This window comes from Piliocolobus tephrosceles, unplaced genomic scaffold, assembly GCF_002776525.5.
Source record: "Piliocolobus tephrosceles isolate RC106 unplaced genomic scaffold, ASM277652v3 unscaffolded_19, whole genome shotgun sequence".
Classification (NCBI taxonomy): Eukaryota; Metazoa; Chordata; class Mammalia; order Primates; family Cercopithecidae; genus Piliocolobus; species Piliocolobus tephrosceles.
The window spans coordinates 2,210,696-2,223,392 of record NW_022300975.1 but is presented as its reverse complement, the minus strand read 5'-3'; the positions used below and the strand labels follow the sequence as shown (position 1 = coordinate 2,223,392).

General features: G+C 37.3%; 1 protein-coding gene across 2 annotated transcripts in view; it reads right to left on the bottom strand.

Annotated features, from left to right (window-relative positions):
* The window catches only part of LOC111541823 (guanylyl cyclase-activating protein 3), a 48,577-nt gene extending 41,189 nt beyond the window's left edge, over window positions 1-7,388 (bottom strand). For both annotated transcript variants that reach the window (XM_026456735.1, XM_023210733.2), the window contains exon 1: window positions 7,052-7,388. In XM_026456735.1, the coding sequence (XP_026312520.1) occupies window positions 7,052-7,255 (204 nt within the window). In that variant the 5' untranslated portion in view covers window positions 7,256-7,388. The remainder of the gene's footprint in view (window positions 1-7,051) is intronic.
* Window positions 7,389-12,697: the final 5,309 nt, after the last annotated feature.

Genomic DNA, 12,697 nt, shown 5'->3' with positions numbered 1-12,697 from the left:
TCCCAGCTACTCGGGAGGCTGAGGCAGGAGAATGGCGTAAACCCGGGGGGGCGGAGCTTGCAGTGAGCTGAGATCCGGCCACTGCACTCCAGCCTGGGTGACAGAGCGAGACTCCGTCTCAAAAAAAAAAAAAAAAAAAAAAAAAAAAAAAAAAAAAAAAAAAAAAAATGTATGCTTGAAACAATCAGGAAAATTTGTCCATAGACTGGGTAGTAGATGATATTGGTAATTATTAGTTAATAATAATGTGTATTTCAAAATCACTGAAAGAGTAGATTTTAAGTGTTCTCACCACAAAGAAATGATAAGTATGTGAGATGATGGATATTTTAATTAGCTTGAGTTAATCATTTCACAATGTATTAACTACTAATAGCCTGCTATTGCTTGGAAGCCTTACCTATAACAGAAACAGTTGACTAAGTAGTTTCTATGTTATGTGTACTGTATAATGTATTCTTACAATAAAGCTAGAGAAAATAAAATGTTATGAAGGAAGAGAAAATACATTTACTATTCTTTAAGTAGAAGTGCAACATGATAAAGGTTTTCATCCTCATCAGGATATCCTCACATTTGAGTAGGCTGAGGAGGAGGAAGAGGAAGGGTTGGTTTTGCCATCTCAGGGGTGACAGAAAAGGAAGAAAATCTGTGAGTAAGTGGACCCTCACAGTTCAAACCTGTGTTGTTCAAGGGTCAACTGTATATCATACTATAGCATTGTACCCCATAAATATATACCATTATTATTTGTCAATTTAAAGTTTAAGATAGGATTACTGTTATTTTTAGGTATGCTAATGGCATAGTACTTATGTTTTAAACATGTCCTTATTGGTATAGATGAATAATAAATATTTTTAGGACAGATTACATAATGTTGGAATATTTTTTCTTTTAAAAAAACAGAAAACATGTAGGAGGACAAATGAAACAATGGCAAAATTTTTATAATTGCTAAAGCTGAGTGATGGGTCTATGAGAGCTATTCTACTTTTGTATGTGGAAAATTTTCATAATAAATATATTTAAGGTATTTCATTTTAAATTTTGGTAGTTTTTCTTGTACTTAGCCTTGTTATTTTTAGTCAAATGCAGCATCAGATTTGTTAAATATCTATTAACAATTTAATATTGCTTTTGAAATCCGCAAACATAGTAGCTGATTCATCAATGTCATTTTTAAGGTCTTCCTCCCAGGGTCCCCCTTTTTCCTTCTCAATTGGGATTAGCAGCTGAATGGGTTTTCGGCATATAGCTGTTGATCTGGACTTTCCTGTTCTATGATCCTGAGACTGCCCTTACCTGATTTCCTATGTTGGATTCCTCTTTCCCTGTTTGTTGATATATGTCCTCTGATATGGGTTGGCTCTGTGTCCCCACCCAAATCTCATGTTGAATTGTAATCTTCAATTACAATGTTGCGGGAGGGACCTGGTGGGAGGTGATTGGATCACGGGGCACTTTTCCCCTTGCTGTTCTCGCAATAGTGAGTGAGTTCTCACGAGATCTGGTTGTTTAAAAGTGTGTAGCACTTTCCCCTCCACCCTCTCTCTCCTGCCACCAGGTAAAGACGTGCTTCACCCTTCTATCATGATTGTAAGTTTCCTGAGGCCTCCCCAGCCATGTCTCCTGTGCAGCTTGCAGAACTGTAAGCCAATTAAACCTCTTTTCTTTATAAATTACCGACTCTCAGTTCTTTATAGCAGTGAGAACAAATAAACCCTCATTTTTGATGGAGCACCTACTCCAGAGCTTCCTTTAAAAAAAGTAAGTGTGAAATAAATTTTCTAGTCTTTGCATGTCTTTATTCTCTCTTCATGTTTGATTTGGCTCGGTAATTTCCTCTGAGAATTTTGGAAGGTTTTTTTTTTTCCACTTTTAGCTTCTGGTGTTGGTGTTAAGAAGCTCAATGCTATTTTGGTTTCTATTTCTGTTTTCTTTCCTTTCTTGAAGACTTTAGGATTTTCTCTTTACCCTTCTTATAAAATTTCTCAGAACATGCTGTATGTTGACGTCTTTCTGCACATTATGCTGGGCCTTGTGAAACTTGTGTCTAATAGATCTGGGAAATTTTTCTGGTTTTTCCTTTTTTTTTTTTATTTTTTCCTGAGACAGAGTCTCACTCTGTCGCCCAGGCTGGAGTACAAGGGTGCAATCTCAACTCACTGCAACCTCCACCTCCCAGGTTCAAGCAATTCTTCTGCCTCACCCTCTCAAGGAGCTGGGATTACAGGTGCACCCCACCACACCCAGCTAATTTTTGTGTTTTTAAAAAGAGATGGGGTTTTATCATGTTGGCCAGGCTGGTCTCGAACTCCTGACCTCAAGTGATTTGCCTGCCTCGACCTCCCAAAGTGCTGGGATTACAGGCATGAGCCACCGCAGTGACCATTTTTTCTGATTTCTTTTGTCATAATCTTCTATTTTTTCTGGCCTCTTTTTCTGAAAGTCTTAATGGGATAGTAGACCTATTCAACTCAATTTAAGGATTTTACTTGGAGAAATGCATGTGTGGAAGGAAACAGGGAGGGAGTCTGTAACAGCTGAGCCAGCTGTCAGACCATGATGTTAATCTGATCCAGGTGAAGAGAGGGAGGGAAGGTTGGTAGAAGTGTCCTAAGCAATCCTGCAACCCAAGGTCCAGCAAAGCTGCCAGGGAATCCCTGAGCCAAAGCCTGTAGACAGAGGACTCTCCTGTCTGTTAGGAATAACCCAGCCTTAGTATTTTTGTTGCACTCAATCATTGGCAGTAGTCTAAGCCCAGGCAGCATGGACTCAGGGCAAGCACAATTTGAATTCTAAAGACCCAAAGGTCTGAGGTGCCAAGGCCATGGCCATTACTATAAAATAGGTTCCATTACCATTGTGATGGTTGAATGTGTTCATCTATTCAGTGCACCTAGAACAGTGTCAGGCACATCATAACCACTCAAAAGGTGGGTTTTCCGGCTTTATTAAGGAATAGTTGACAAATAAAAAGTATATATATTTATGGTACACAATATGCTATTTTTATATGTGTATACAATGTGAAATGATTAAATGAAGCTAATTACCATATCCATCACCTTATCACATACTTATCTCTTTTGTGGTGAGAATAGCTAAGATTTTCTTAGCAATTTTCAAGTATGAAACATTTTATTAACTGTAGTCACCATGCTGTACAAGATGCCCAGAACTTACTCATCCTGCATAACTAAAAGTTTCTACCCTTTGACAAACATCTCCCTATTACTCCTCTGCCCCATCAACCCCAGTCCTTGGCAACAGCCATTCTACTCTTTGCTTCTGTGAGCTTGACTTTCTTAGGCTCCACGTTATCAGTGAGGTTGATTACGCCTTACTTGTCTTTCTGTGTCTGGCTTATTTCACCAAGCATAATGTCCTCCAGGTTCATCTATATTGTGGAAATGACAAGATTTCCTTGTTTTTTAAGGCTGAATAGTATTCCATTGCATATACACAGCACAGTTTCTTAATCCATCCATTTGCTGATGGATAATACTTGGGTTGATTCCAAATTTTGTCGGTTGTGAATAGTGCTGCAACAAACATGGGAGTGCAGATAACCTTTCAACATATTGATTTCATTTCCTTTAGATATATACCCAGAAGTGAGATTTCTGGTTCATATGGTAGATCTATTTTTAATTTTGTGAGGAACCTGCATACTGTTCTCCATAATAGCTGTACTAGTTTACATTCCCACCAGCAGTGTGTAAGCTCTCTTTCCCCACATCCTTGAACTCAGAAAGTGTTATTGTTATTGAATGCCAAGGAGAAACCCACCATGCTGTGTGATTAGCTAAAAAATATTATTATAAATTTTATTCTCTAAATCTCAGAATGTATTTACTTTTATTTTAAGCACTATCCTAATAGGGTTGCTTAGCTTAAATACAATCCAAAGCCAGGTTAGAAACGGCACATTAAAAATCAAAAGCTCATTAATATTATAATAAGAAAGCTGTGAAATGTGAGTTTGACAGCAGGAGAAAAGACAGAACAACAAGAAAAAGCAAACACAATGATAAAAGCACAAATTTTCAGGGCTTTTAACATTAGGAAACAGCTCCAGAAACTTCAATGGGAATGGGTGTCCCATGGTATTACACAGAATGTAACAACTGCTGTTCATAATAATGACCCTGATATATCAAGAAAGTGCTTTACCAGCACTTTGAGGAGGTAGAAAAGTATGACATGCATTTTAAAATAATTTCCATCTATTGCACATAAAAGAAAAAGAAAAATATTGCATGATCTCATTTACATGTGGAATCTAAAAAATCAAATAGAGTGGTTACGAGGAGTAGGGTAGGAGAAGAGGAAATGGGGAGATGTAGGTCAGAAGATAAAAGTAGCAGATATGTAGGAGGAACAAGTCTGGAGATTGATTACACACCACGAGGACTACAGTAACAAAATTGTACTTATATGCAACTCATGCTAAATGGGTAGATTTTACTGCTCTTGCCACAAAGATCCCCCCCAAAAAAATGGGTAACTATGTGAGATGATGGATATGTTAATTTGCTTCAGTACAGTAACATTTTTTCCTATCCATATGTATCCTATAACATGTTGTATACCTTAGACATACACAATAAAATTCATTAAAAAAAAATTTTTAAAATAAAGTCGAACTTATAAAAACACAAAGCAAAAAAAGAAAACTGCAGAGAAGTTGCATAGAAATAGTAAATCTTTGGGGATTCTGGACAGATGCTAGTTTTATCAATTCATCTAATTAAATATACGACTTTTTCTGTGCATAATTGCACATCATTTCTTAATATCACTTGATAATGAACAATCCTTACTCTTGTCATTTTACCACCTGATTTTATGTTGAGATTCCCCACACCTTTTGCGGCATTTGTCATTACTGCTTAGGCTCAGTTCCTTCCTAAGCAAACATAAAATGTCTTTGATGAATAGCAGCAGAACTTCCAAGCCATCTAAATTAAGCTCCTGGGATGGGTCGGGCCATTCCTGTGGTGGACACTGAGAGGGCTCTCACACTGAGGACACACACACCTGTCTGGACATTGCCCCTGCTTCCTTGCCAGTTTGCTTCATCTGGCAGCAGATCCTTGCTTCCACCCAGCACTCCTTTCCGCATGTTCCTGTTCTTGCATGTGAACCACTGACATGTACAATGTTCACAAATACTGGGCTAGCAACCAAACTGCTGGCATGGGATATGACATCAACGCCTTTGGAGAATAACTGTAAAACTCGATGATAGCTCATTTTCTAACCTCTCAGGAGTACTCGGAGCCTAAGAAGCTGATGTCTAGAGCAACAGACTTTTCATCTTGATATTGAAGCAAGAGTGAATATTGAAAGAGTGAAGCACAGAGAATGACAGAGAGAAAGAAACAGACAAGTGAGATTGAGAGCTGAGAGACACATACACAGGCAGAGGCAAATAAAGACAACATGGCAGCATGCTTATAGTATCTGGAACACATTTCAGGATTAATAACAAAAGCGGAATCTGTCACATTTTCCCACTGATTTGTCAGTTCCTTGAAGATTGCCTTTTGCTTGCATCGACACTAAGTAAAATTTATGAGGAGGAAAGCACTGTCACGCTGAACAGGCAGTGCTTAACTATGTTTGGTAACAAAGCACAAAAGATCATAACATAATGTCCTAAAGAAATCTGTTCCTGACATTGCTACAAGGATTAAAATAGCTGTTAATTGGCCAGGAGCGGTGGCTCAAGCCTGTAGTCCCAGCACTTTGGGAGGCCGAGACAGGCGGATCACGAGGTCAGGAGATCGAGACCATCCTGGCTAACATGGTGAAACCCCGTCTCTACTAAAAAATACAAAAAACTAGCCGGGCGAGGTGGCGGGCGCCTGTGGTCCCAGTTACTCGGGAAGCTGAGGCAGGAGAATGGCGTAAACCTGGGAGGCGGAGCTTGCAGTGAGCTGAGATCCGGCCACTGCACTCCAGCCTGGGCGACAGAGTGAGACTCCGTCTCAAAAAAAAAAAAAAAAAAAAAAAAAAAAAACTGTTAATTTTGCACAGGTTTAATTTTCCCAAGTTCCTGCCTGTTATCTCCTTTTAAGTCACCTGCTTCTTGGTTTAAAGGACTGTGCTAAATTCTAAACATCCTATCGAACAACCAGTTTTTTAAAAATTTTATTGAGTTTACTTCTCCTTTTTTCTCTTCTATTATCAGTTGGATGGCCTTCTAAAGTCGTTTCTATTAGCATTTTCTCTGTTCCTTTTTATTCTAATCAACATCTACACATTCTGAAATATACAAATCCACAGTAAAATAACCAAAATAAACAAGTAAAAGCAGGCAGAACCTGAACCTGATATTTCAGGTTGTTGCTTTTTTGTCTCTCTCTCTTTTTTTTTTTTCAATTCCATATCTTCTTTTCTCTATTTTTTCAAGAAATGAAATTAAATGCACTAGAGCTTCTCAGAAATGAATAAATTCAAGACAATAGTTGAGTAACAATCTTTAGAAACAAAAATTTGTCTGAATTTAAAACTGTTAAGTTTCCATTTTCCCCAAACTAAATTGGTCAACTATGGGGAAAAGAGTAATATGAAGCATTCTAACTTTTGATTTGAGTACAGACGACATGTTGGCTAATTTGTATTGACTACATCTGCCAATCTAGATGCAATCACTTTTAAAAGCAGAGTCCTGTAATTTCTATAAAATGTCACCAATGCATTAAATACTTCGAAAACAGTCTTTGTAAATCAATCTGTACTTATTAGATTTATTTAAATGATAGCATTAGAGTTCCATGCCGAGATTTAATTTGGTTTTAAAATAACTCCCTACATGCAGAACACTTCCTAGGGTGGGAGAGGCTAGTTCCCAATTATTTTCATGCCTTCAGTACTAAAAGTGTTTAATGACTCACTTACCTACAAGCTGTGAGTTGTCTGAAGACCTCTCTATTCAGTGGGATGCACACATTTTACTTAAGGCTATTTTATAGGGAAAAAAGGAAAGAGTGCAGAACCATAGCATTTTCCAATGAAATTGAAAAGTAAAAAACCTTACCTGGTTCGTGTCAAAGGTATTATAAACTTGATCAATATGTTTATTGGCCTTCTGATTCAGACCTTGCAGACCCAAAAGTGTCTTAAATTCATGTAGTGTTTGCAGGCCGGATGGATATTCCGTCATAAATGTTCTGTACCACACATGGGTCTCTTGTGTAGGAACTGCTCTCTGATCACCAGCTATAGATTTGCCATTCCCCATCTTGACTCACAGTCTACAGCTTTCCCTCAGGTTGTTTTCACGTAAGTTTTCGCTGGATTTAGTTCCTTACTCCTCACTAAAACTGAAGGCTAACATATGCCCTGAGAAAGCTACTCTAAACCTCTTACAGCAACAAGCTAAATAAGAATAGAAAGCCAGTGAGATTAACTCATCTGCCCAGTTTTAAAACCAAGGTCACTTGGCACTTGGTAACTAACATGCTTACAGTCATGCAGAGACATAGTTTTTTGGGAAGGGAAGAGGCAATATTTTAGAGAGGGTGACCCTTGTTATATTGTTAGCCATCAATTTTGCCTATATTATGGAGTGGTATAGTGGGTCTAATGGCAGGAACTTTGAGGTGCAATCAGGAAGCCTAGATTCCATGCTTTGTTCTACCACTTATTAACTACATTGAAACATTACTTACATTCTTGTCTGTTTCCTCATCTGTGAAATAGGAATAAAAGTATCTGCCTTTTCATACCTGAGTATTGTGAAGATAAATTTAGATAATATTTTTACATGAAAAAACCATACATTGAGTATTATTAAAAAGAAGTCTATGTATAAGAGAGAAAAATAGGTAGAGAGAATCAAACAGTAGTAAGAAGAACTTTAGATGTCGTAGTCAGATAAAGGAACATACTGGGCTGTGTCTTCTGGTGGTGGTCTTCCATTCTCTCCCCTACCCTCTGTTCTTACCTTTTTCTGGTCTCTCAAGTATCTATACATGCCATTGGCCTGCGAGCTTTATCTCACTCCAGTTTTCTAATCTGGCCAACCTTGTCCTAACCAAGCCCTATTTGCCAATGAATTTAAGAACAGGGTCAATGGACCTAAGAACTGTATCCAAGGTCCAGTAGTGGAAATGAATGCTTTGTGTGGTCCTCAACCCATTTTGCTACCAACCATACTTAGAACTAGAAAACCCCAGGTGGAATATAATTCTGTTACTCCTGAATTATAGTTCCTTTTTTTTTTTTTTTTTTTTGAGATGGAGGCTTGCTGTGTCACTCAGGCTGGAGTATAGCGGTGCGATCTCGGCTCACTGCAAGCTTCGCCTCCCAGGTTCACACTATTCTCCTGTCTCAGCCTCCCGAGTAGCTAGGACTACAGGCGCCCGCCACTATGCCCGGCTAATATTTTGTACTTTTAGTAGAGATGGGGTTTCACCGTGTTAGCCAGGATGATCTCGGTCTTCTGACCTTGTGATCTGCCTTGACCTCCCAAAGTGCTGGGATTACAGGTGTGAGTCACAGTGCCTGGTCTACAGTTCTTTTCTAACCTCACTCAATTCTTTCTTTTATTTCCATTTTGGCCCAGTTCATACACCATACACCTGGTTTCTGTCTTTGTCCCTATTCCTTAGTCCTGACAATCTGTTTATTATAAAATCCTATGAATTGCCTTGACCAGAAGTGGTGGTGGTTATGGTGAATATGGTTAATTTTGTTTCAAACATATCAATGTAGACTCTCAATGGGACATTTTGATGTCATAATTAGAGTTAAATAATAGGGCTGGGCACAGTGGCTCATGCCTGTGATCTCAGCACTTTGGGAGGTCAAGGTGGGTGGATCCCTTGAGGTGAGGAGTTCAAGACCAGCTTGGGCAACCTGGTGAAATCCCATTTCTACTAAAAATACAAAAATTAGCCAGGCATGGTGGTGCATGCCTGTAATCGCGGCTACTCGGGAGACTGAGGCAAGAGAATCATTTGAACCCTGGAGGCGGAGGATGCAAGTGAGCTGAAATTGTGCCATTGCACTCCAGCCTGGGCGACAGTGAGACTTTGTCTTTAAAAAAAAAAAAAAAAAAAAAAAGTGAAAATAAGGTCATAGAATGTGAAACTTATCATATCAATTTGAAAGAGTTACCTGAAACCATTAGAGTGAATGATATTCTTTTTTGGACAGCAAAAAGGACAAAGGGGAGACAGTGAGGACTCAGCCTCAAGATTTTTCAGCTTGGAATGAGAGAAATATCCTGCTAGAATTTTCAAAAAGTATTCTTTGGGGAAGTCCCCTTTAAGATTCTTTCTAAAGGTCTGCCAGAGGATGCTCAGAGGCACTGACTTCTTATCATCATTAACATTTATTAATCACTAATTTTTAAATTAAAGAAAAAATGAATACAGATGATGGCAGAGGAAGGTAGTAAAAGTTTTCAAGGAGGCAAGAAAACCCTTTGAGGAAGGAAAACTTTGGATGGATCAAGAATATAAGGACCTGAGATCCAGAAACTGTTTCTTCATATAAATGTACTTTAAAGAAAACTGGCCAAGCACACTGGCTCACACCTGTAATCCCTGCACTTTGGGAGGCCAAGGTAGGCGGATCACCTGAGGTCGGGAGTTCGAGACCAGCCTGACCAACATGGCAAAACCCAGGCTCTACTAAAAATACACAGTTAGTTGGGCATGGTGGTGGGCACCTGTAATCCCACCTACTCGGGAGGCTGAGGCAGGAGAATCGCTTGAACCCGGGAGATAGAGGTTGCAGTGAGCGGAGATCGTGCCACTGCACTCCAATCTGGGCAACAGGAGTGAAACTCTGTCTCGAAAAAAAAAGATAAAAGAAACAAAAACAAAACCTGCATAATGATCATTTGCTGATGCAGAAAAAAACTTTAAGGTTATTTGTAAAATAAGAATTCTAATACTGAATACAGTATTGAAGTCCAAAAATCAGGAGTCTTGCTGTATAGAACATTAGCCAGTCATAAGATAATGGGAAAAAGCCTCCATTTATGATAGGCTAAAAAATAAATCTAACTGCAATAAATATAACTAGGAATGTGCAAGATGCATTTGAAGAAAATTTTTAAGTGGTAGTATAGTCTTCAATGAAGACTTGAGAATATGCAAAGGCATATCTTGGTCTTGGGTAGAAAAACTTAAAAAACATATCAGTTCTCTCTATATTAATCTGTGTTGTCACCACAAACCCCCATCTAAAAAATATAAATAGAATTTGAGGGGTAGTGGTGGCTACAAAATGTAATTCTGAGAAGCAAGCATAAAAAAATACACAAAAACTTTTGAAAAATAAAATTATTAAGTAGCCCTACCAAAAACAACATGAATCTGGCATGAGAAAAGATGAAGCACTCAATGAAAAATAAATAGATTCTTTTTTTAACTATGTTCAATTACAAATAAGAATTTAATATGCAGTAACGGTGGTATGGTAAGACAGTAGGAAATAACTGATTATCAATGAATAATTCTGGTACAAAGCTATGGCTATGTGGAGATGCACACACACACACACACAGGATTTCTAACTTCTCACTCCAAAATAAATTTTAAATGAATCATAGGTTTAACAATATAAATCACTATAAGAAAACAAAGCAAAATTGTTTTATAATTTTAGCATGGGAGAGTCCTCTCTAAATATGACCACAGAAACCATAAACAAAAGGAAATTCAATCATAATCTTTTAAAAAATCCCAGATGACTCAAAACACCATAAAAACAAAAACAAAAAGTTTGTTAGAAAATATCTGTAATAGGCCGGCGCGGTGGCTCAAGCCTGTAATCCCAGCACTTTGGGAGGCCAAGACGGGCGGATCACGAGGTCAGGAGATCGAGACCATCCTGGCTAACATGGTGAAACCTCATCTCTACTAAAAAATACAAAAATCTAGCCGGGCAAGGTGGCGGGCGCCTGTAGTGCCAGCTACTCAGGAGGCTGAGGCAGGAGAATGGTGTAAACCCGGGAGGCGGAGCTTGCAGTGAGCTGAGATCCGGCCACTGCACTCCAGCCCGGGCGACAGAGCGAGACTCCGTCTCAAAAAAAAAAAAAAAAAAAAAGAAAGAAAAACAAAGTATCTGTAATATATATCACATAAAAAAGATAATATCCCTAATGTGAAGACAGTTCTTACAAATCAATAAGAAAAATACCCACCACCAAGTAGAAAAATTGACAAAGTCCAAATTTAAAAATCTGAATGACTTTTAAACATATGAAAAGATGCTCAATCACACTCAAAGTATAAGAAATGTATGTTCAAACTACAAGGATATACCACTTTTCACCTGTTTGATCAGCAAGATAAGAAAGTCTGGTAATCCACCAGGTAGGTGAAGGTGTGAGGAAACAGGAACTCATACATTGCTGTAGGAGTGTAGACTAACACCATTTTTTCAAAGTGCTATCAGGCAATATCTATTCATAATAAAATGCATATACTCTTTGATCCAGCAATTCGTTTGCTGAGACATTTGACAGACATAATTGTACCTGTCTGAACAAATTTATAAGGTATTCACTGTTGTGCATATGTAAATCCAAACGAACAATAAAAACCTAAACATGCATTGATAAGGAAATGGTTAAACAGATTTAGTATTTCCATTGAATGAAATAATAAGGAGCAGTTGAAGATAATGAGAGGTTATCTCATTATCTCTCGATATATATGTATTATTACATGTATTGGTCTCAATATGGAATGGTCTTGAAGGTATATTGAGTGGAAAAAGCAACAGCCCCATCTTTTGGATGCTATTACATCTGTATCTATAGCTATATCATGATATATATGGTTTTACAGATATTGATTGCGGATAGATTTACAAGTAACTGGTAAAAACATGCCTCTTGAGAAGAGTACTTAAGTGGCTAAAGGCAAAAATGAAATAAAGAGTTTACCATATTCCATTTCCATGTTCCAGGCTTTTGCTATGTTCATATACATAAATCAAAATTATACAGTTTCACAAATGAATATTAAATGTTTTATTGTTTTTGTCTAAAGTTTCAGACATTTCTGAACAAAAAACAACCACTTATCAAGAAAAGTGTAAAACATGCTTCTTTATGTATATGTAAATGTAAAACAACAATTTTTACATATGTGTAATATGTATACATATTATGCTTAGGAGATTTATTATTTTACTATGACAAAATAATAAAATTATATAAGCTATATCTCAGTTTTGAGAGGATTTGTATTTTCTGCTTTACTGAGTGTTGGCTATAGTGGAGAAAGGGCATAAAGTCTTTCTTTTTCAACATCTTCAAGAGGAGGTGAGTCTGTAGTCCTCTGCATATTGATTTTGAAAACATCTGCTTTTAAATTTTTTTAAGGAATAACAAAATTACAATAACAATATTTTAAGGAATAACAAAATTTAAGCTTGAGTGAAATTTTCATTTTTTTCGGTAGCTCACAAGAAAATTAGAGAACTCTAAATATTATTAATATTTCTGAAAGAAAAGGAAGATTTAGACAATAGGATTAGGGAATATATAAATTGTAAATTGGTCTCCATTTCTAGAGTGTACAATTTTCTTATTTGAAAAAAATTTTTTTCTTATTGTTAAACAGAATAGACTTTACAGTAACAACAAAAAAGAAAAAATTTTAAAAGAACCTTTCAATTTTCTTATCAGCATTTTTTAAAAGGGAATACCTTCTCTGAC